This window comes from Canis aureus, chromosome X (genome assembly GCF_053574225.1).
Source record: "Canis aureus isolate CA01 chromosome X, VMU_Caureus_v.1.0, whole genome shotgun sequence".
In the NCBI taxonomy this organism is placed as follows: Eukaryota; Metazoa; Chordata; class Mammalia; order Carnivora; family Canidae; genus Canis; species Canis aureus.
Window position 1 is genome coordinate 63,031,782 of NC_135649.1, and position 24,506 is coordinate 63,056,287.

The 24,506-nt window shown below is 36.9% G+C and overlaps 1 protein-coding gene across 1 annotated transcript; it reads right to left on the reverse strand.

The window, feature by feature from the left end:
• Positions 1–3,435: 3,435 nt before the first annotated feature.
• On the reverse strand, positions 3,436–24,042 carry P2RY10 (P2Y receptor family member 10). Its single transcript, XM_077887943.1, has 2 exons — positions 23,886–24,042; positions 3,436–6,189 (listed from the first exon to the last, which is right to left on the reverse strand). The coding sequence occupies exons 1-2, from the start codon at positions 24,014–24,016 to the stop codon at positions 5,154–5,156; spliced, it is 1,167 nt and encodes a 388-aa protein (XP_077744069.1). The 5' UTR covers positions 24,017–24,042; the 3' UTR covers positions 3,436–5,153.
• Between the last annotated feature and the right edge of the window lie 464 nt (positions 24,043–24,506).

Consider the following 24,506-nt stretch of genomic DNA (forward strand, 5'->3'; position numbering starts at 1 on the left):
AAAAGAATACTTAGTCCATTGGCTACGGCTCTATGAGAACTATGAGTGTAAGCCCTGCTAGCCACCAGAGCTAGGCAATGTAGAGGTGTCCTTTGGCAGCAGCCACAAAAATCATGGTACCAGAGAAGGTATAAACTACTATATGTAAGGTACCAATGAGCTGAAGCAAGGCAGAGGAATGTAAAGGTCACAACCAAATAATCTCTTTTTCAGAAGAACATGTGTATTTCAACCTGATATCAGTGTAGTATCCTGGTAGTGGTAGTATACTACAAACTGTTCAATTGTTACAGTCCAACAGGACTTATAATCGTAGGCCTCCTAGGTCTCCATAGTCAAGTGATCAAGAGCTATCCCTTAGGCAGCAGCCACAAAAGTCAGGTCATCAAATGTAAAAATTTGGGCACCAGATATGTGTGGAAGCTTTATTTTAGAAGATACTAGTGCTCTGGGGTGTGACAGAAGGAGAGTGGAAAAATTGTTTCCACTGGCTCCAGTGAGGTGGAGAAGGAATGCAAAGGTGGAAACTGCTGTAAAAAAAAAAAAGAAAAAATAGAAAAGTAAAAAATAAAAAGGGAAAGGAAAGTAAGAATAAAAGAAAATAAAAGGTGTTGTACATCAACTTTAGTAGGCCTGAGGGAGAGTAGAAATATGCTGTCCACTTGTCTCTGTGTCTAAAGATTATTAAGAGTATTTCAGCAGACACCTGACCCTCAGACCAATGTGCTAAAATTTGCAAATTATTCTGTCTCACATAAAGTCTATGCACTTTTTCAAGGGGTTTCTTCTATACTGAGCCTTAAAATGAATGACTGTGCAAAGGAGGCCTTTATTTGCCACAGCATAATGGGTTCATGGGGTTAAGACTTATTGGTCTTCAAAGTCAGATGTTTTTGAGGCTTGTCTCTCACATATCAGTCTTAAAAATGGAGTGCCCAATTTGGGGTATAAAAACTTTGTTCCTCAAGTTGAAGTTCCGGATTTTTTTTTAATTTATTTTTTATTGGTGTTCAATTTACTAACATACAGAATAACACCCAGTGCCCGTCACCCATTCGCTCCCACCCCCCGCCCTCCTCCCCTTCTACCACCCCTAGTTCGTTTCCCAGAGTTAGCAGTCTTTACGTTCTGTCTCCCTTTCTGATATCTCCCACACATTTCTTCTCCCCACCACCACCTGCAATTGTGGATCACTGAGCCAGGGGAGGAGTTTATGGTGAGATTGCATCTCTGCTTTCCTTATGCAGGAGGTGGTTTCCTTCTCATTTTCAAATGCAAAGGAGTCATTCTGTCAGTGTTTAGTTTTTGGTTTTGTTTTTCCCAAATAAGATTGTTTGATATACAGCTCTAGATTTGATGTGTTCTTAGGAGGAGGTGAGTTCAGGTTCTTTCAGTGTCGCCATTTTGAATTGGAACTAGATCTCTAAATGTTACCGTCTCATTACTTCCTGCTCTCCTGTATATTTCTAGCCAAACTATAGTATTCGGTATTAGTCACCTCCCAATATTTTTCCCCTTTCTACTTTTGGTTCAGGAGAGTTTCCAATAAAGATGCTTAGTATTCTTCTATATTTGGCAACAACTTGAAAACATTGCCATCATGTAAGACTCAATTCAGATAGAAATTGAGGTCATGGAAGTTTACTCCCAACACCAGAAGATCAGAAAATCTACTAGTATATAATAAAAGCTACTGGAATTTTGCCACTTTCTTTCCTGATAGTAGCCAATTTGAAATTCATCTTCTGTAAACTGGTTGTTCCCTTTCTACTTTATCAATTCTGTATGTTGAAAATTCTCAAAATACCTTAATTATTCATGTGTGGTAAATTTTGAGACCTGGGAGATTAATTCACTTTTTCAGAGCCTTAGGGGATAATAGCACACTTCTACTTGTAACTATATATTGAATTCGTAATGCACCTAAAGACTTAGTATTTGGTCCAAATAGTTAATATGACACTTAAACTACTTACTACTTAAAAGTGGAATGTAGTTTTAAGTTTATATTATAAGCACTAAGTTTACTTTTATGGTGGGTTATATTACTGTAAAATGTGCAAAAGAAGGTAAGGAAAAACCAATTTACTTCCAGTAGCAATTTAATAGCAAGAAAGTTAAATTTTCAAATAAGAGCATTATGCTTAACATTTTTATAGAAATGACTACATGCTACATAAGAATAATTTATTTAATCTATGAAAATTGTTATATCTGTACTCTATGCTCATCTTTAAATCTTTGTAAAGATAAACAGCATAACAAATCATGCATAAACTGCATTTAAGGTCATATACATTGTTGTTCAAAGTTATTTTATCTCTCAAAACTTCTTCCTTCTTAAAAAAAAAACTTCTTCCTTCTTTTTACTGAAACTATCAGTTTAAAGAGTCTTTTATCAGTATTATAAGATTCTGAACTGTATCTAAGGGGATTTTGGCAAGTATCTTGCAGGCATATAGAGGCAAATATATAGATTTTTTTGGTGACATTTTGAAAAGCCTGTTCAAGGAGATATGTTTTCCTGTCTTATTTGTCCTGCATCATGTTTCTGTAATAAATATACAGATAAGTGTTAAAATTGTTGTTTGTTGTAATAAAGCAATCTTACCAATTTACTGAGCTGTTATCTCATAAAATCAAACATTTTCATCTTTCTGCCAGCATTGTATAAGGCATCTCAGCCTTTAAAATTCCAGAACCAGCCATTACTTACTTTGATGTTGTATTTTTCTCTCATTACAACAAGGATTCATATGTCAAAAAGTCTAAAGATTCCACTTTAATGGTGGCCAAATGAAAGGTACGTATATTAATTAGCCCACTAATATACAAATCCTATGTTCAAAGCACTATCTCTAGGCAATGACTTCAAAGTAGATGTGAGTATTTTCCTCTGCAAACAGCAGGAAGTGTAGTTGCAAGTAGTTTTCTTTCAAAATTATGTCTTTAGAGTGGGCCATCTAGGCAGTCATTCTAATAATGCTTCCATTGACTCTAAACATACCTGGAAACCTTCTTTAAGCAGTGCTTTCAGGTGTAGGTTAATAAAGCACAAGAAAATCAATTTCATTAACTTATAATTACAGAAATCTCTTCCTCTCCAGAAACCTTGTTCTTCTTTTTTTTTTTAATTTCTTCTTTTTAAAAAGAAAAAAAATTCTTCTTTTTAGTTTTTGCTCCTTCCTCTTCCTCCTCAGCCAGGCTGTTCAAATGGATATTCTGAAGACAATCACTTCCCTTCTCCTTCCTGCATGCAAAGTGTCTGTGCTATTTAAATTTCAGGCATAAGTGATGACAGTAATGTATTGAGCTTTATAAAGGCCAACTTGAGAAGCTGAAATTGCTTATATTCAAATCCTCCATAATGTTTCTGTAATAATAGACATAACCACTAGAAAAATTAAGATAAGGAATTGCCAGAAGGAGCACATATGTTTTTCTACCATTCATTTATGATTTGGTAATGTTTTCTATTTCCAATGAAATTCTGTGAGCTCTATTGACAGAACTTTTTTAATAAACACAAATTTGTTCACAGTGATGTATAGTAATGTTTAAAAAGAAAGAAGTTAGGCAAGCTCCAAAAAAATCTAAACTTCACAGAATGTTCATCTCTCAGATTTTTTTTTTTTTTGCTCATTCCCCCATAGCAATATTAGATGAGTCAACTAAGTCAAGGGAAACAAAAACAAAAATAAAATCTTGGGACTACATCAAAATAAAAGAGGTTTTGCACACTGAAGGAAACCATTAACAAAACAAAACAAAAAAAGCAATCTACTGAACAGAAGATATTTGCAATGATATATCCAATAAGGGGTTAATATCCAAAATATATAAGGAACTTCTACATCTGTCAGCTTTATAGTCTTTCTTTCATCTAATCATGGGTTTTGTATGACCTATGTTAAGCCCTAAAATATATTTGGTATGAAATAATGAACTCTTTGGGTCGTCTATATCCCTGATCTTAAGACTGTAGATTGGGACAGCATTAGAAAAAAACTATCTATTTATCATTTGATACTTTGTAGCCTGAAGCCTGATATGCCATATGCATAACTCAGACTTTTCAGATAATCTCAAGCAAATTGTGTAGAAATGGTCTTGGTCTCATGCAGCTTAGCTTTGGTCTGTGTCTTCACCATTTAAGTCAAGTATAATATTGATCTAGTAAAAGTAACAACACATATAAAAGGAATAACTTAAGCATATCTGGTGTATACAGGACAAATTTTAGCTCACCACTACTTATCCTCAGGCAAGTTATTTCACTTCTCTGAGATTCTACTTACTCATTTGTATTGGAAACTTCCACAAGTTTATTAGAAGGGCCAGATGAGATGTTTGCCCTATTGTGAAAGTACCCAAGAAATTGGTAACCCAGAATACAATAAGCATCCAATACATTTTCAGTGAATGAACAAATTCCCATGCCCTTTATTAAGTATTAGGTTTGTGGCCCTGAAATGTATGCACATATTACTTCAATTGTCATTCCTCTTTTATCTCTTAGAAAGTTACGTTCTAAAGAATGTAACTGTCATTCACAAATAAAAGTCTTCATATAAAAAATATTTACTTTTACAGTTTAGAAAAAGATTCACTATTGTTTTAAAAACTTTATTTATTTTTTCTTGAGAGACACAGAGACTGAGAGAGAGAGAGAGAGGCAGAGACACAGGCAAAGGGAGAAACAGGCTCCATGCAGGGAGCCTGATGTGGGACTCGATCCCAGGTCTCCAGGATCACACCCTGGGCTGAAGGCGATACTAAGCCGCTGGGCCACCGGGGCTGCCCAAGATTTATGTATTTATTCTATCTTAGTAACAATATATTTACTGAATAAATGTTTAAGATAAAATATCCAGTTTTCATTTGGATGAAAATATCTGTAAAAACTTGAGCTAGGTCTCTTAAGAAAGTATCTTGAATTTCAAAGAGGAAACAGGCAAATTCTATCTTCCCTACCTCTCCCACATTTCTTACACACTGCCTCTCCCGTTACATCCCTTTGACCACAACTATCACACAAGAAGATTTCCATTGTTCCCAAATTTCCATTAAACAAATTGTCTGGCTGGTCACTATATCTTTTGGGAAAAGCTAGGAAACATAGTTTAGGTCATAATTGAAAAGTTACTTTATTTTTAGCTAATCATTGATGAACCACTTTCCCTGCTCATAAGGCGGGAACGGGTCACAGAGCTTCCATGGCGAGATATTTGGTCACGAAACTCTGAGGCCATGAAATAATAAAGAATTGGATCCAAAAGACAGCAGATACTTGCAAGGCATAGACAAAAAGGGTGGAAATACAGTGTGCTTTGGACAATGGGACAACTACTAATGATGGTTTCCTTCACCATAGTGTAAAAAATAAAGTTAATATGGTATGGAGTAAAGCAGATGAAAAAGACTGCAGCACACATAAAAACCATCCGCAGTGCTTTCTGCCTCTCACTGATTCCTTGGAAAGCCATTGGTGGCTGTCTCAAGGATATAGTAGTTTTCCAAGTACACCATGCGATGATTACTACTGGGACCACAAATCCTGCCAGCTCAGCAACTGTAATCATTCCAACCAAAGCCACTACATTCATTTTCTTATAACCAAGATCAGCAAAACAGGACTCGGTCTTGTTGCCCAAGTATGTGCTTCTCACAAGGGGAAATGGCAAGCAGGCAGTTCCCACGATGATCCAGATGGCAGCACTGATGCCCACATCATACCTACGCTTCCAGTTTCTGGCCCTAAAGGGCTTGAGGAGAAAGAAACATCTCTGAAGGCTGATGCATGTCAGGAAACAAATGCTGGCATACATGTTGAGATACTTCAGGTAGAAGCACAGCAAGCAAAGGGCCTTTGGGAAGGGCCAGTGGTGGCTGATGTAATAGTAAATCCGGAGGGGTAAGGACAGCACATGAGCAAGGTCAGCCACGGAGAGGTTGATCATGAAAATGATGGCTTTATTTTTCTTGCTGATGAAGCGGCACAGAACCCACAAGGCTGCACTGTTGGCCAGAAGACCAGGGATGAATATGAGGATGTAGGTGGTTGCATAGAGGGAGTTCTGAAATGTCACATTCGTAGCACTGCAGTCAGTCTCAACATTGCTGGTACTGTTGCTATACATCTTGAATATTTCAGTATACTCATCAAGGTAGGCTGTGGATTTATAATCCCTGTTTAATCAAAGAAAAAAAGAGGATAATTACTAACCAGTTCTATAGCCAACACCCAGTTTCCTTTTTATATTGAAAGTAACAATATTAAAATTAGAAAAGGCCTATTTCCAGATGAAGCAGCAGATGCTAAAGGAAGATATACTATTGATCCAAGGTCACCTAATGAATCAGGCAACCATGGAATTGTTCCCAAACTGCCCTCTCAAATTGTTAAAGTCATGTCTTATAGGCAAGGATGTCATGAAATATTTAGCTTATTGTTCTTACCACAACAAAAAGGGTATGGAATTTCAGTCTGTTCCTTTTGCCTTCAAATTTTCCTTGCCCCAAGCACTGCTCATTTACAATTGCAATAATAGAAATCCAACCTCATCTTTTACAACCCCTTTCTTATCCTTTGGGCTCTGACTTCCTACCTTGAGTACTATAGCACTTGGAAAATTGCCCTGAGTTTTAGCCAGTATTCCCAATATACTGGCTGAGTTTCAGGACTTGGGAACACTACCTTCTTATGATTCTATTACAATAGCATAAGTGCACTTTGTCTTTCTCTCTCAGCTTAGGTCTTATTCCAATTTACATGAAAAAAAATCTATTAATATGAGAATATAGAAGCTGAACTAAGAATTTCCCTTAGTGAACTTCAAGGGAAGAGATTAATTTTTTCCCTAAGAATTCAGTACTGGTGTGACACCACAGACATGGCAGATTATCCAACAGTCACAGTAAACATTGATTAGAGCACCAGTAAGATAGGTCACAAAATATTTTTTTGGAAACAATTTAATGCTTAATACTTTTTCACTAAAACAATCATCATAAGAAGAAAAACATTATGAATGTCATTAATCTTATTTTATGCTTTAGTGTGTTTTTCATTATTTAATATATAGAGAACATGGTGAATATAAAGTAATCTTTAGGACTTCTCAAGTTCTGGTCAAGTATTTACACATATTGCATGCAAATAAGAAAGCAACAACTTCATTATTTTACTTTAACACTCCTGTAGAATTTTACACTGGAAAGAACCTTTAAAACTCATTTAATTCAGCCTTCACATAGCACATGTAGAAGAAGTAAGGCCAAAAGAGAGGTTTATTAAGGCCACAAAACTACTAAACAGGAGATATGGGACTTCAAAGGGGAGTACAAGGTGTCTAATCCTCATACACACCCTTCTTTTCATTTGTTTTCCTTCCTAAAACAAATTTTACAAGCATAGCTTCTGTTCATATTGCAAGAATGTGTCCTGCTAGGTTGTTCTTAAGTGAAATAACATTTTAGCTGCTTTAACTGTTTCTGTTCTGTATTGTTTTAAATAAGTTTATAAAACAAAGAAGGGATTTTCTTTTAGAATCTCCTCATATGTAGCAGAATGATTTCATATACCATTTTCAGTTCTATTCCAGGTAATAGTAGTGTGAATTTCCATACACAAAGAAAAACTCCAAATTGATGAAAGATCTAAATGTGAGACAAGAATCCAGCAAAATCCTAAAGGAGAATACAGGCAACACCCTTTTTGAACTTGGCCACAGCAACTTCTTGCAAGATACATCTATGAAGGCAAGGGAAACAAAAACAAAAATGAACTACTGGGACTTCATCAAGATAAAAAGCTTCTGCTCAGCAAAAGAAACAGTCAACAAAACTAAAAGACAACCTACAGAATGGGAGAAGAGATTTCCAAATGACCTACCAGATAAAGGGCTAGTATCCAAGATCTATAAAGAACTTAATAAACTCAATAGCAAAAAAAAAAAAATCCAATCATGAAATGGGCAAAAGACATGAACAGAGATCTCACAGAGGAAGACATAGACATGGCCAACAAGCACATGAGAAAATGCTCTACATCACTAGCCATCAGGGAAATACAAATCAAAAACACACTGAGATACCACCTCACACCAGTGAGAATGGGGAAAATTAACAAGACAGGAAACAACAAATGTTGGAGAGGATGTGGAGAAAGGGGAACCGTCTTGCAATGTTGGTGAGAATGTGAACTGGTACAGCCACTCTGGAACACTGTGTGGAGGTTCCTCAAAGAGTTAAAAATAGAACTGCCCTATGACCCAGCAATTGCACTGCTGAGGATTTACCCCAAAGATTCAGATGCAGTGAAACGCCGGGACACTTGCACCCTAATGTTTATAATAGCAGCAATGTCCACAATAGCCAAACTGTGGAAGGAGCCTCGGGGTCCATCAAAAGAAGGATGGGTAAAGAAGATGTGGTCCATATATACAATGGAATATTACTCAGCCATCAGAAATGATGAATACCCACCATTTGCTTCAACATGGATAGAACTGGAGGGTATTATGCTGAGTGAAGTAAGTCAATCAGAGAAGGCCAAACATTATATGTTTTCATTCATTTGGGGAATATAAAAAATAGTGAAAGGGATTAAAAGGGAAAGGAGAGAAAATGAGTGGGAAATGTCGGAGAGGGTGACAGATCATGAGAGACTCCTAACTCTGGGAAATGACCAAGGGGTAGTGGAAGGGGAGGTGGGCTGGGGGACAGGGTGTTTGGGTGATAGGCACTGAGGGGGGCAATTGACGGGATGAGCACTGGGTGTTATACTATATGTTGACAAATCTAACTCCATTAAAAAATTAAAAAATAAAATAATAAAATAAATAATAGAAGTGTGAATTAAAAGCAGAACCCCATATGATTAATTCACATATAGAAAAGAGTCAGCATTCTGACCTCCCATTATTCTAAAGAGTATTTTCACTTCCCCTCCTCTAATATTTTATCCTTGGTATTTGGCTTGTGATATGTCCTAAAAAAATCATGCAGTCATCTTGCTTATGTATGTATGACTTTGAACTGAAGGTGGAGATTTATTCACAGATGAAAAGAGAAAGTATTTATCATAGTGTGACTATCAGCAATACACCTTAGAATCTGCAATGAAATTTTTCACATGCATTATCCAATTTCATTCTTACAGCCATCACCAGAGGTTGGTACTATTATTACTCTTGTAGTGCAGATAAGGTTACTGAGGTTCAGAGGGATGTAGTATGTTTTCTGGGGTAACAAACCTAGAAAATAAAAAATGGGAGATACTCTTATGCTTTATTTTCTCCAAAGTGTATGCTATTTCCACTACACCACTTGCTTCTCTCTGCTTAGGAGGAACTACTTGACAATATGGAGCTTATCATATCTGGAGGTCACATTATAGAAGAAACTTTCTATCCCATATTAGGAATTTATAATGTTATAACACTAGGATTAATCTATTTAGGCTGTTATGATATAACTAAACACCTGTCCCCACACATGCCATCTATACCTCCTTAAAACCCACTTGGACTTCATTATTGGTGATGTTCCTGCATTGTATATTATCCATGCAAAAACTGTGAGAAAGCAAGGGAAGATGTGTCAAGTGCACTACAATTCCAAGAACTGAGAACATCTCACACCCACCCAAATCACACTTCCACTTTTGTACTTTATAGACATGGGTATTTGTTCCTGCTTCACTGGTGCAGAAAGTTTCACTTACTAAAGAGGGATGTTCCATTCACACCTCTGTGTTAAATAACAGAAACCTATTAAACCAGAACAGCAAGCTAAAGATCAAGTTCACACCTTTTTTTCCTGTCAGGTTTTATGCCTCTCCAATTCAGTTTATTGTGAGCTTAGAGATTTGCATGGTCTGCTTTCCAAAATCTCTTCTCCACACTGAAGGGAAAATAGGATGAGTTTGCCCCAAATCTGGTAACAAATGTAAAATCCCCATGGTAGGGTGAAGATGGGGGAATTTGTTTTCAGTAGGGGAGAAATATAAGTTATCTCAGGAAATATTTAGCTTGCTGTGGACAATCTGTGACATTTCTGAATTTTAAGAAAGGAGAACAACCTAAGAAGCCACTAACAGAAAAATGCTGAATCGAAGAGCTAAAGTCGGAGTACATTCCTTCTCTGTCTCTGCTTCTGCCCCTGTCTCTGTTTCTCTTTGCCTGTAGTTGGGTTGTTGACTATTTCTAGTTGGCTTGTGCCACCTATGTTGCCAATTTTTCTCATCTTCAACCTACATATACCTTTGGTTCCTGTCTCAGAAAAATGTGGAAGATTGATGATTCACTCCGGAGTCTGAACTCCCCTTCTCATTAGGTGCCATGACTCTCTCCCTGACACTCAAGCAGGAAACTAGGGATTCATCTAACCTTATCACTACATTTATTCCATATCCAATCTTTAACCAGGTGATTCTCCTTCCTAAGAATCTCCCCAATCCATCTGTACTTCCACTATTGCCATCTGAATCTAGGGCACTGTCAACTTTCCTCTTGACTTTTGAAACAGATCCCTTTTCCTATTAAAACAGATTGATTTACCATACTCTCTGCACACTAGTATCATCCTCTGCAGTGTATTCTCCATACTGTGTCTAACACTAACATTTTTTGCTACCATTTATTGAGGACTACTACTTATTTACAAGCTAAACACTCTTCATATATTATCTCATTAATCCTCATAGCAGCCATATGATTATTTTCATACCACTGATGAGGAAACTGAGACCAAAAGAGGTTAAATAAGTTGCAACAGAGTCACAAAACTTGCATTGTGTAGAGGATTAATATTAGAATTAGAACCTATGCTTGGTTCCATACTCTCTTACCTTTGATGTGGCACTTACTAACCCCTTCTAGCACTTTCTATATTGTGGTCCTAATAATCTTTCTTTTAAATATGTCATTCTCCTCTCTAAAATCCTTTGGTGGCTCTCTATTGTTTGAAGGCCAAATTTTCCACCACTGCTTAAAAGCGATCACTAATATGTCTCCTGTGCCCTTCAACATCACCTCATTCCATTCTCTTCTTCATTCTCTATGTTTCAACTACACTGAGATGTTTTCAGTTTCTAGAACAAGCCAAGCTTTTTTCCTGACAAAGGCCACGGCATATATCTTCACTGTCTGGAGTTACTTCCTTTCAGGTCTTCACATGTCTGGTCCCTTTTAATCTCAGTTTGGACGTCAGAGAGACTTTCATTGCCAAAACTATCCAGGTACACCTACATATCAGTATATACTCTCATAGCATCAACATTTGTAATTTAAATGTTTGTTTACTTGTCTGTTGGCTTTTTCATCCACTGTGTCATTAGCTTCATTAGTGCCATAACAACATTTCTTACATAAATCACCATACAACCAGGAGAGCCTGCTACTTATGAAGCACTCACAGAAAAAAAAAAATGAAGCACTCACAGAGAAGTGGCATAATTAGATTGAACTGCAGACAGTAGTTTAAAGTCCCTATTGGAAGTATGAAGCAAATACACAAACTTGATTATGTCAACTAATGCATTTCTGTTGCTTGCTATTTCCCTATGATGTTGTCTTCTGATTTGGGCTATTATCATCAGTATTACTTGTACTTACCCTTTTGAACTTAGAAAATTCCTACCTGTAGAAGCTTGAGAGAAATGCAAAATAATTAACTTGGAAATCACAAGTGGTCAGACATATCCTGTGGGTAGAAGTCAGCACCACCCAAGGTCTCAGAGTATCATTAAGACTATTGTCTGGACCTCAGAAAGAAGCTATTCCTTGTGGTCTACTTGTTCTTTTTTTTAAGAGTTTTTTTAAAGATTTTTATTTATTTGTTCTTAAGAGAGAGAGAGAGAGAGAGTCAGTCACAGACACAGGCAGAGGGAGAAGCAGGCTCCATCCTGGGAGCCCAACGTGGGACTCGATCCCAGGTCATGCCCCGGGCCGAAGGCAGGTGCTAAACCACTGAGCCACCCCGGGATCCCCCTTGTGGTCTACTTCTAAAGGCATCTCAACCCTTTATTTTTCTTGGCTGCCATTCTGTAAAGGGTAAAACTGCCTCATCTCACCAGCAAATTACTTCTTACCCACCTAAGCATAGGAACTGAAAGGAGAGTGAGAAGGCTGCATCTGTAGTCCCCAAAGTGGTCCACATATTAAAAGTAAGCATAAAGGAAAAATAAATCTATTTAGGCTTTTTTTCCATGGCTTTCTGATGACTCTGGCTGCCTTAATCAACATACATTTAATACACACAATCCTATAAGTTCTGTGCTATGTCCTGTGGAAAATACAGAACCATCTGCCATAATCTCTGTCCCTGAGAAGCTTCTATCCTGGTGGGGGAAATATTTTTAAATCTCCAGCATCATAATCAGTGCATGACAAGAACTGTGGTCAATAGCATAGTTGATAAGAAATCCTCATATTACCATAGCATCATCCCTGTGAGGTAAGTGAGACAATAACAGTAATATCCCTATCAATGGCCACGATAGCCAAACTGTGGAAGGAGCCTCGGTGTCCAACGAAAGATGAATGGATAAAGAAGATGTGGTTTATGTATACAATGGAATATTACTCAGCTATTAGAAATGACAAATACCCACCATTTGCTTCAACGTGGATGGAACTGGAGGGTATTATGCTGAGTGAAGTAAGTCAGTCGGAGAAGGACAAACATTATATGTTCTCATTCATTTGGGGAATATAAATAATAGTGAAAGGGAAAATAAGGGAAGGGAGAAGAAATGTGTGGGAAATATCAGAAAGGGAGACAGAACGTAAAGACTGCTAACACTGGGAAACGAACTAGGGGTGGTAGAAGGGGAGGAGGGCGGGGGGTGGGAGTGAATGGGTGACGGGCACTGGGTGTTATTCTGTATGTTAGTAAATTGAACACCAATAAAATAAAATAAAATAAAATAAAATAAAATAAAATAAAATAAAATAAAATAAAATAAAAAAAATATCCCTATCATAGCATTTAACTGACAAAGAGATGCATTCATGAACAATTAAATACCTTGTTCAAGGTTATCTAGTAAGAATATGATGGAACTGAGACCAGAAGTCAGACTTGTAGGCCTCTTAATGCTCCTTTTACAGTGTCAGGCTGTTTCCATTGAATTATGAGCCAGAAGAGATGGCACTTGTGCCAAGCCATCTGCATTTTCTTTTTGGTTCCCATAGGGACAGGGTTAGAAGGAAAAATAGAGATGGTGGTTGAGGCAGAGATAAACTTAACTTACTATGCCTGAGATATACACTATTGTATTTAACTCCTTAGCCCTTTAAAGTTTTGATCAAGTTTTATCTCTTCAAGAAAGCCTGCATTATGTATTACCAATACCATTCATCTGGGATTCAGCAGATTAGGATTTCATAGAGCAAATTAAAATTCTGCTACTACTGTATCCAGTATGCTAATTGCTAAGAATGGTGGAGTGAGGTGGGAAATATCAGAGTAGAATAATGCATGATTGTTGTCCTCAAAATGTTTATAGTCATTTAAGAGAGATAGATATAAGAATAACTAACCATAATAGATTTTTGAAACATGTCATGAGAGAGATAACAAAGAAGTCTCGGGATCCCTGGGTGGCGCAGCGGTTTGGCGCCTGCCTTTGGCCCAGGGCGCGATCCTGGAGACCCAGGATCGAGTCCCACGTCGGGCTCCCGGTGCATGGAGCCTGCTTCTCCCTCTGCCTGTGTCTCTGCCTCTCTCTCTCTCTCTCTCTGTGACTATCATAAATAAATAAATAAATCTTTAAAAAAAAAAAACAAAGAAGTCTCTATGGGAGTAGAAATGAATCTTGCACAGAAGAGGAGGATTGGAAGTTCAACTTAAAGATAGATGCATTTTCAACATGCAGTTTGGGTGGGTAGGGTACAGGAGAATAAAGGGTGGGAGAAAAATGACAGCAATGAATAAATAGCATTCAAACATCCTGAAGTTAATAAATGACCTATATATAGCAATAAAAGGTGTTCTAGTCTAGCTGGAAAACAGAGTAAGATGGTGGGGAAGGTGGAATGAGAAATAAGAATGGGAGAAGATAGTCGAAGGAAAAAGAAAATAAAAAGGTAGAGGCAACACGATCATGGAGGGTTTTAGGGGGAATCATTGAATGATTCTGGGAAGATATGTCATATTATCATACTGGTGGGTTTTAAAAAATATTTTATTTATCTATTTATTTGACAGAGAGAGAAAGAGAGAGAGAGAGAATGAGCACAAGCAAGGGGAGTAACAGAGGGAGAGGAAGAAGCAGGCTCCCAACTGAGGGAGGAGACCAGACATGGGGCTCAATCCCAGGACCCTGGGATTATGACCTGAGCTGAAAGCAGATGCTTAACTGACTGAGCCACCCAGGTACCCCCATACTGATGTTTTAAAGCAATCACTTTGACAGAAGTGTAGAAGATCGATTGGAAAGATGGGACATGAAAGATAGGAAGTCCATATCAGCTGGGAGTTTGTAGTGTGATCAACAGTTTTGTTTGCCTAAAACTAATGGTTTCCTGAGATGTAGGATTTTCAGAGCTAAACCTGTGAAAGTTCAAGGCAAACAGTATATTTGGTAACCCTACTGGTGCAACAATTGAGATAAAAACAACTCTGAACTTGCTATGGCAGGAATATTAGAATTTCAAGTAAAAATTATGTATGGAATTAGCCAGTTTGGGACATCATTTGACTGAGGTGTCAGATACATTCTGTTATAGAATGTGTGAAATATTAAAAAAAGATATTACAATTTTGCACTTTTCCAAAGCCTTTTCAGATTATCCTTATTATAGGACTTTTCAAATTTGTACTCTCTGCCAAGACTCATGAATTCTTGACTCTCTAATATCATAATTACTAAGTTTCACTTCAAGTTGTACTATACTAGCTTGCATCATGCACTCCTGGAGACTTTAAATATTTAAATCCCTCCATTTCTGATGGTTCAACCCAGCACTCTCCTTTATCCTACTTCCTCCCTTACTCAGCCTACATTAAATGTCAAACCAACTACTCTCTCACAAGAAACCTTAACTTCGTTGTTTGCCATTCTTTTGCTGTTACCAGACTGGCAACACCTTAATCCCAGGTCAGGTCCACAGTGCATTTTTTTTTTACTATCCAAACTGCTGAATGATCCTATTAAAAATACTAGGATTCATTTGGAATGCCAAAAACAGAAATTTATGATCTCAAGCCTAAGATTTTTTTCTCAAGCCTCTCTTTGCATATCCTTGATTAGTACATTCTTCCATTTCCATGGTGGCCATTCAGTATCTTTATAACCCTATTAAAGCTTCTTCTCTCCTACTCTCCCATCCCCTACCTTTCCCAGCACAGATTGTTTTTTAAGGCTTTTATTTAAATGCTTGTTGGTTAACATAAAATATATTAGTTTCACGTGTACGATATAGTGACTCAACACTTACACACAATACCTATGGCTCATCACACAAAGTCCACTCCTTAATCTCCATCAATTATTTTACCCATCTCCCCACCTACCTCCATTCTATAACCATCAGTTTGTTCTCTATACAGTTAAGAGTCTGTTTCTTGGTTTGTCTCTTTTGTTCCTTTTGTTCATTTGTTTGCTTTCTTAAATAAAACATGTGAGTGAAATCATATTGTATTTGTCTCTCTCTGATTGACTTATTTTGCTTAGCATTATACTCTGTAGCTCCATCCATGTCATTGCAAATGGCAAGATTTCATTCTTTTTATGTCTGAGTAATATTCCATTGTATATATACATATACTGCATCTACTTCATCCATTAGTGAGTCAGTGGATTTTTGCATAATTTCCATAATTTGGCTGTGGTAGTTAATGTTGCTATAAACATCTGGGTGCATGTATCACCTTGAATTAGTATTTTTGTATTCTTTGGGCAAATACCTAGTAGTGAAATTGCTGGGTCATAGGGTAGTTCTAGTCATACCTTTTTGAGAAACCTCCATACTATTTTCCAGAATGGCTGCACTAGTTTGCATTCCCACCAACTCTTCAACAAAAAGTCTTAACTTCTTAAATCATAGAGAAAATTGAGGTTATTGGGTGAGAAGCAACTCAATTTCATCTACTGTCTCCCCCCAACACATATACTCTTATGTACAACTACATCTTACTTCCCAACACAGCTGCCTTTCCTGTTGCTCAAGATGAATTCCCATGCTCTTAATTCATTTTATTTCTCTCAGGATCCTCTTTCGTTAGTTGTTCCCTTTTACTCTAGATCATCATGCTCTCCTTTCTCATGAGATCTTTGTCATCAAGTCTCACCAACACCCAAAATAATTATTTTCTTGTTTATGCATCTTAGTCTATCTGTTACTTTCTCTTCTTAAATAAACTTCTCAAAATGGTTATGTTCATTGATCATTTCATTTTCTTCACTTTGTATATATTCTTTATGCACTTCATGGTAGTGTATATACTCTCACAACCTCACTGAGACTGCTAACAAGTGACCATCATGTTGCTAAATCATGCAAGGCTTCTTTGCTGCCCTAGATACAGTCTGACCACTTCCATCTTTTTGCAAAGTTATCTTCCTTTGGCTTTCAAACAAGAATTTCTTAATTATCCTCTTAACTATTTGTCCATTTGTATCAAGTTTCTCTCTTGGTTTCTTTTAGTTTTTTCATATCTTTTAAATCTTTGTTTTCCCTAGGTCTGTGTCTTCTTTTTATTCATCATCTTCATGCTGAGTAACATCACCCACTTTAGTGGCGTCAGTTACCACTCATATTCTGATGACTTTCATATCTCTAAGTCCAGGCCTAGTCTCTCCTAAGATATTAAACCCATTTGTCCAGCATCCAACTGAAATTTCACATATGAATGTCTCCAGGCATCTCAAAATGAGTATTTCCAAAACAAAAGTAATCATATGCCCTGACCTTTTACTTACCCATCACTATCTATCAGAATTCTTAGAATAATCCTAGACTCCTCTTTTCTCATTCAATCAACCAAATTTTCTCTCCCTCCCTCACTATCACACTCTCTCTTTCCTCTCTGAATTATTGAAACACTCATTAACTGGCCCATTTTCCTTGAGGTTTGCCTTGTTAAAATCTATTATCTAGTCTGCTATAAAAATGATGTATAAAAAATGCAAGTTAAGTTCAGGTCCCCATAGGAATTACTTTAACAATACACTCACTGAATTATATCAAATGTTTCTATTTATGTCTGTATTTCTAACTAAACTATGAGCAGTTTGAAGACAAAAACCACATCTCACTCATTTTTAAATCTCTAGACTCTAGCAGAATGACTGGCACATAGTCATTCAGTAAATATTTTTAACTTAAAAAATACTTTGCTTTATGACAACTCATATAGTTCAATTATTTATAGATCTCTCCACACTGGGTTGTGAAGTCAGAGATTGCAATCTAAATTTCTTTAGCTCTTTCCCTCTAAATCTAGAACAAGGTTAAACATACAGCACTATTAAAACAATTATTGTGGGTTGCCTGAGTGGCTCAGTCAGCTAAGCATCTGCCTTCAGCTTGGGTCATGATCTCAGGGTCCTGGGATCTAGCCCCATATTGGGGGGGGTCACTGCTCAGCAGGGAGTTTGCTTTTAACCTCTCCTCCTGCTACTCCCCCCACTCTTACTCTCTCTCTCTCTCTCTCTCAAAATAAATAAACTCTTTAAAAAATAAAACAAAATAAAATAAAGCAATTAATGTTAACTGGTCCATGTAGGGATTAATTCCAAGGACTTAATCTCATTGTTGCATAATCAACTCAGCTAACCAAAACCATACTGACAATAAAGTCCAGGCAAAATTATAACCTGTGAAAATGCTACATCTTCAGTATATACTTCAGTCCTTAGCTCTGTAGATGTGAACCACCTACGTAGAGCTAAGAGGAGAATTTCCAGTGCCTCCAACACCACCCTGACAGGAGTAAATGCCTCTTGGTCGCTCCAGCATCAGTGCTCTGTCCAGGGTACATATGGCTTACATCAAAGGCCAGAACCATGATGAGAGATGCCTCTTCTCTTGAAAGAGGGATCTGATGACAGAAATCAACCCCTAAAGGGAACTTACTTCCTGGATCCTATCTCAGAGGCCAATATTTTGCTCTTTTTCAGGGTTCTCTCTCAAATCTCATATTTTCCTTCCACTGGGAAATTCTATTCTGACCGCCTTCTTCTTTGTACACTTATAGTATTTTATATAGATTTATAGCCCACACTCTAACAATACAGTTTCTCTGAGGGAGGACTCTGTATATTAGACTTTTATATTTTTCACTTTGCTTAGCAGAGGGTTAAGCATGCAGTAAGTGCTTAGTTTATATACATTGGTTTGTAAAAACAAGAATATGGAAAATAAGCACATACTGGTAGAGCTTTAGGCTGCTTTATTTCTAATATCTCTCCCACGAATTACTCTCACCATCAACAATAATAGTCTCCTTTGATACTGAATATATGGTCAAACCAAGGATAATAAGGTTGGAGATTAATAAATCTGGACATGTAATATTTCCAAAGCATGCCATTCCAGATTTTTATTTAAAATCCGATAGGAGGGCATCCCTGGGTGGCACAGTGGTTTAGCGCCTGCCTTCGGCCCAGGGTGTGATCCTGGAGACCCGGGATCGAGTCCTGCGTCAGGCTCCCTACATGGAGCCTGTTTCTTCCTCTTCCTGTGTTTCTGCCTCTCTCTCTCTCTCACGAATAAATAAATAAAATCTTTAAAATAAAATAAAATAAAATAAAATAAAATAAAGTCCAATAGGAACCCATCAGCTTAAATAGGAATATGGTCATTAAACATTAACTTTATGGAAATAACTAATTTTGTCTCAGAACATAAAGTTATATCAGGTCTTTAAACATAACTCAGTGGCATTGAGTCCAAAAACTTAGGAGGTACCAATAACATCTAGCCCAAGGTAGTTTTTCTTTTCAATAAACAACCTAAATGCTGTGATTTCACAAAGGTACAACCAACATGAAATTATATTATTATTTTTTATCTTTCGTTTTCTTTTTAAATTAATTTTTTAATTTAAATTCAATTTGCCAACATATAGTATAACACCCAGTGCTCATCCCATCAACTTCCCTCCTTAGTGCCCATCACCCAGATACCCCATGCCCCCGCCCACCTCCTCTTCTTCAACCCTTTGTTTCCCAAAGTTAGGAGTGTCTCATGGTTTGTCTCTCCCTCTAATTTTTTTCTGCTTAGTTCCCCTCCTTTCCCTTATAATCCCTTTCGCTACTATTATGTCATCAGAATTTATACCAGACTTCTAAGTTTCAGGGAAATGCTAAGTCCAAGAAGTTTCCACATGCATCCTGTCAGTCACAGTCCAAGTGCTATTCATGTCTTTACTCCTTGTAACAGCTTTGAGTAAATTATTATACTTTTACAAATCAGAAAATAGAGACTCAGCAGAATAAAGTTTCTTTCTCAAAGTCATAGCTATTATGATTTCAGTTGTAATAAGGTTGTTTATGAGCAGAGAAAGCTAAAATTTGTCTTATAAAAGCAACTTTTTGCACAAACAAAAAGATATTTTAAAATGGCATTACCATGGGTAAGACTGTTCATCAGAGATGAAGCTATTATTCTCAGTTCTAGTTCTAGCACTTTTATATCTATGCATATATGGCAAATGACTGCCCATCAGGTTTCAGAGTAGGATTGCATCAAACCCAAGGATTTTTAGGAAGTTTTGCCTATGACCTCAAACCATAATAGATCTGTAAATAGAGTACTGGGTTAATTTTTAAAATAACAATAGTGAGCTGACTGTGACAATATTTGCTGTGGGCTGGAGAGGACTTAAAAGCTGTAGGATATATTGAAAAGAGTGCTGAATTCTGAGCTAAGACATTTTGGATTCTAGCAACTATTAGATTATTCTTTGTGTTTCCCTGCTAAACCTCTTCCTTTCTGTGGTTTTCATTTCCCTTATTATTAAAACAAAACAGATTGAACTGGATGATTATTTTTAACTCCCTTCCAGCCCTAACTTGTCATGACTGTATGGACATGGCCCTTCTCACCCCCTTCCTCTAAATAATACTGCCAGCATTGCCACTGTCATCATTAAGGCAGCAACCACTATCTCAACTCATCTACTGATTTATACTTTACAAACCATTATTATACCCATAATTGATGTTAATCACTAGTAAAGGTATATATTATGAATAATCAGGCCAGAGAAAATCATCCCCATCTCACAGATCAGAAAATTGAGGCTCAAAGAGTGACCTTATTTACCTAACGATATAAAGCTAGCAAGTGGCAGAGTGAGGAGAGTGATACTTAGGCTTCTAGTATCAAGGTGACTACTCTTTTCCTGTATAATTCCACAAATCTTCACTCTCTCAATCCTCCCTCTCTTTTCACCTCTTATCATGAAGTCATTAATGACATTATGTGAACATGTTTATCAAATTTGCTTCTATTATTTTGTTTGATAATAGGGCCAGTATGTGGGGTTGTCATCTTTGGAGAAGAAGGGAAAATTAAATAGGGAAAGATTTATGAGGGAGGCCTTCCCATTCTCTACAACCTTTACAAGCCTTTTGAGAACCTATCTTGATTTGTCTTACTTGATCTTTTTCTTCTTTAAACCATGAAAGTCTTGCATGTATTACCTAAGCCCATCAGATCTACATGACCATGGTGTCCTTCATTCAATCACTCACAATCACAGATGAAAAAGAACAACTGGAATTTGGAATTCCATTATATCCTAAATTGATTGGAATCAACCCTAAATCACCTACTTGACATCACAAACACTAAGATTTGGATATATTTGTAAGTCTAAATATTTTTTCTATAAATTAGAGGAGATGAAAATTACTTTTATCATGAAAATGAATTAAAGCAATTAGGCTATTCACAAACAAAATCTTAAATGGAATTAAATTTCCATGCATGCATATTGATTAGGTTTTTAATCATTTAAGAAAGAGACCTAATTAGATATCTTTTTTTTTTTTTCAGTTAGGGCAGTATTTTGGAGGTGGAAAGAATTAGATTCTTTGGGCAGTACTGAGGTCATATCTTAACTATCAGCTGACTAGCCTGAAGTAACTTACTTCATATCTCTGGCCTTCAATTTCCTCATTAAAAAAATAACATCATAGTCCCTGAAATATAGATTGTTATGAAGATTAAATGGAAAATGTATAAGAAATGACCTATTTTCATGTCTGGCACACAATGACATTAAGTAAATGTTAGTTCACTTCCTCTTTACTTGTATAGAAAACAATCTTCATGGGTTTTTGGTTGGATCCTGTACTTTTCTGAATTTAGAAAATCTCCCAAAATGTGTAAATGTGAGTGATGGCTAACAAAACTAAAATAATAATTCTTTAAGTGAAAGGCTGAAAAGCATGTGTTATTTGAAAAAAAAAAGAATTTCCTTATTATAGTAAACTTATTTGGTAATCAAAATCATTGTTTCTATAATACAAACAGATGGGATCCTTGGATGGCTCAGCGGTTTAGCACCCGCCTTGGCCCAGGGCATGATCCTGGAGTCCCGGGATTGAGCCCACATCAGGCTCCCTGTATGGAGCCTGCTTCTCCCTCTGCCTGTGTCTCTGCCTCTCTCTCTCTCTCTCATGAATAAATAAAATATTTTTAAAAATGCAAATAGTTGAAAATACAGATCCAGAAAATCTTTGTAGCTGCTGAGCACATGTACTCAGAAAATGTCAATTCAATGGGTAAGTTTTCTTAGGAGTCCAAGTTTTGGTTCCTAGGGAAGCAAGTCCACAATAACCTTGTAGTGACATTTTTATGTTTCTCAAAGGGAACTTTGGCTTAAAATATTGAGAAATAGTGATTGGGTGACACTGTCATTGTGGAAATCAGATTTCAGAGCTATTTCCCTTGTTTGTTGCTTGTGTTTTTTATTAAAAAAGGAAATTACTTGTAAAAAAAAAACTGGTCTAATAGTTGAGTTCTCATGATAACATTATTTATTCTGAAACAAATATAATGGCCTTTAAAAAAGTTTACTGAGTTCCATTTATGATCTAGATTATATTTCTAGAAAGTCCCCTCTAGTTAGATTTTCATGTTATGACCCTATTATTTACCACTTAATGGTATATAACTCTTCTCAGGTATCTAGGACCCTAGAGTCAAATTATTGCATTGTCATAAAGGAAAGTAGACCATCTATTTTAAGCTCCCGCATCTTATTGCAGGTGAGAATATTGATACCTATAGAAATATAACAGTTTGCCTAAGGCCACACAATGACTCACTAGCAGAACTTGAACTAAGACCAAAACTTTTTGATTCTGTTTATTGAACTACTTCATCACTCTGCCTGCAATGCATGCAAACCAATACTCAATAAAAATTCCCCTGCAAAATATCCCGACATGGATGCAAGTAGATTCTTGACCAAAAGTTTTTACAAATAAAGCAGACTCTCTACCAGTCATTGCCCTGACTACTGGAACTTTTAGAGTGGTTTCACAACAGACAGCTCTGTCCTCTTTGCTCTAACTCTGACTGAACGGTATATACTGGTATATTAGGATGCCATTTGGCTTACCTTAAATACAAATGGTCACGAAATCCACCTCAAATCACACAGAAGTATTCTCACTCATTTTTTAGTCTTATGCTCCACCATTGCCAGGGTTTGAGCAATCTGTACAACATGATCTCAACAACTTTCCCAGATAAGCTCAAATAGGAACTTCTTTTAATCAAAGAAGGACCTGTGTCAACCTTTGTGTGCAAAGACAATTGCCCTGAATACATTATCTGATTCTTGGTACAGTGCAAGCCACTGCCTACCTCAGTATACCAGGATACCACCTATTTCAGCAGTAAATAATTTTACTGTGTCACAATTACTAAACTTTTCAATTAATGGAAAAGACAGTGGCATCTTGCAACCATGTAAATAAAAAATAAAAATGTCCCCACTAGCAGGATATTTGGGACTGAGACCACTCCCCACCAAAATCACAACAAAGCTTATTACTTTATTATTTTATTCAGAATTATCTTGTGACCAGCAGGCATGGCACAGTCCAAATTTAAGGATTTCCCAACAGAAGTCTCCTTGGTTCAGAACCAGAGAGGTTCCTAGTATTCAGAGTAATAAGAACAATAATCACTTGAAAGATAGGTGCCTCTTTGAAGCTAAACTTGAGTCAACAAAGCAACTTTTAAAGGATCAAGAAACACCTCTGAACACACTTTTAATCATTTGTCTTTACTTTTGCATTTGTCCGAAACCCAGTGTCCCTACTTCACTGGCTCACAGTTTCCCCATATGTATTATGAGGGATTTGAATCTCTAAGAGTTCTTTCAACTCCAAAATCTATGATCTGATTCCTTCTATCCTGAAAGAGCTTATTGTTTCTGTATATGTGAAAAGTAAACTTACCAAAGCAAGAAGCTTATATGTAAACTTTCCCTTCATTATAAAACTAGATAAATTATAGAGGGCAAAAATTCAAATGCTCTTTTTTTTCTGGCTGAATATGCCATTTTTTCCCCAATAAGTCTCACAAATACAGCTTTCTTAATATTTTGTGTCCTCCTCTCTGGTTGATGGAGAAACAAAGAGCCCTCAGCAAAGAATGAGCTGCATCACATACTTCATGCTCCTTGAGTAATGGTTTTGGGACTGATGGCATTAACCTGAATTTGTGGTACTCTAGTTAGGCTCAAGGGCAGTCACCATTGATTCAACTGTAAGAAGCCTAAGATGAGAAACCAGGGACCATTTTCACTTTGGACAATGGTCCCACATCTGCCTCTATCTTGGATCTTCATGTCCCCAACAATCTTTCCACATGGAACCACCAATTCCCAGACACTAGTCTGTAACTTACCCTGGAGCCTTGTCACGATTAGCAGTCTTGTTTCTTTGCAGGGAGCTGATGGCAAAAAAGCTTAACTCGGGGTGGCACAGATCCTGCTGATAACTGACAAATTTGTTGTTGAAAGAGGAAGTTGAGTTCATTTGGTCTCTCACCACAGAAACCTTATTTGCACAAACCAAAGGTAAGTCCCTTGAGCAGATGACAGTACTCAAGTTTTATTTCAATTGTACAAAAAAAATGCAGAGTATGGAACCAAAGACTGCAAAATCAAATAAAAACTGCATACCAGTCGTTTGTAATGTTCCTCACCCTATCTCTTTCCACCAAAATTCACATGTCTATCTGTCTCACTAGAATCTCCACGGCAAGATAAAACTTAAGGCAAAATATGAAGAGAGTTTACCTTAGAATAAGAAAGTTGCAACTCCTTCAAGCCTGATGTCATAGAGGAAGAAAAATCTCAAAAATATAAGTCAGAACTAACAGCAATAGAGTTACCTTTGCTACACTCTTCCCTCCATATGCAGTGCTTTTCTCTCAACCTCTCATCGCAAAAGACATAATTTAATGTGTATTTTAGTAATTTTTGTTCACGGTTTATCCCCTATGTACACTGCAAACTAATTGAGG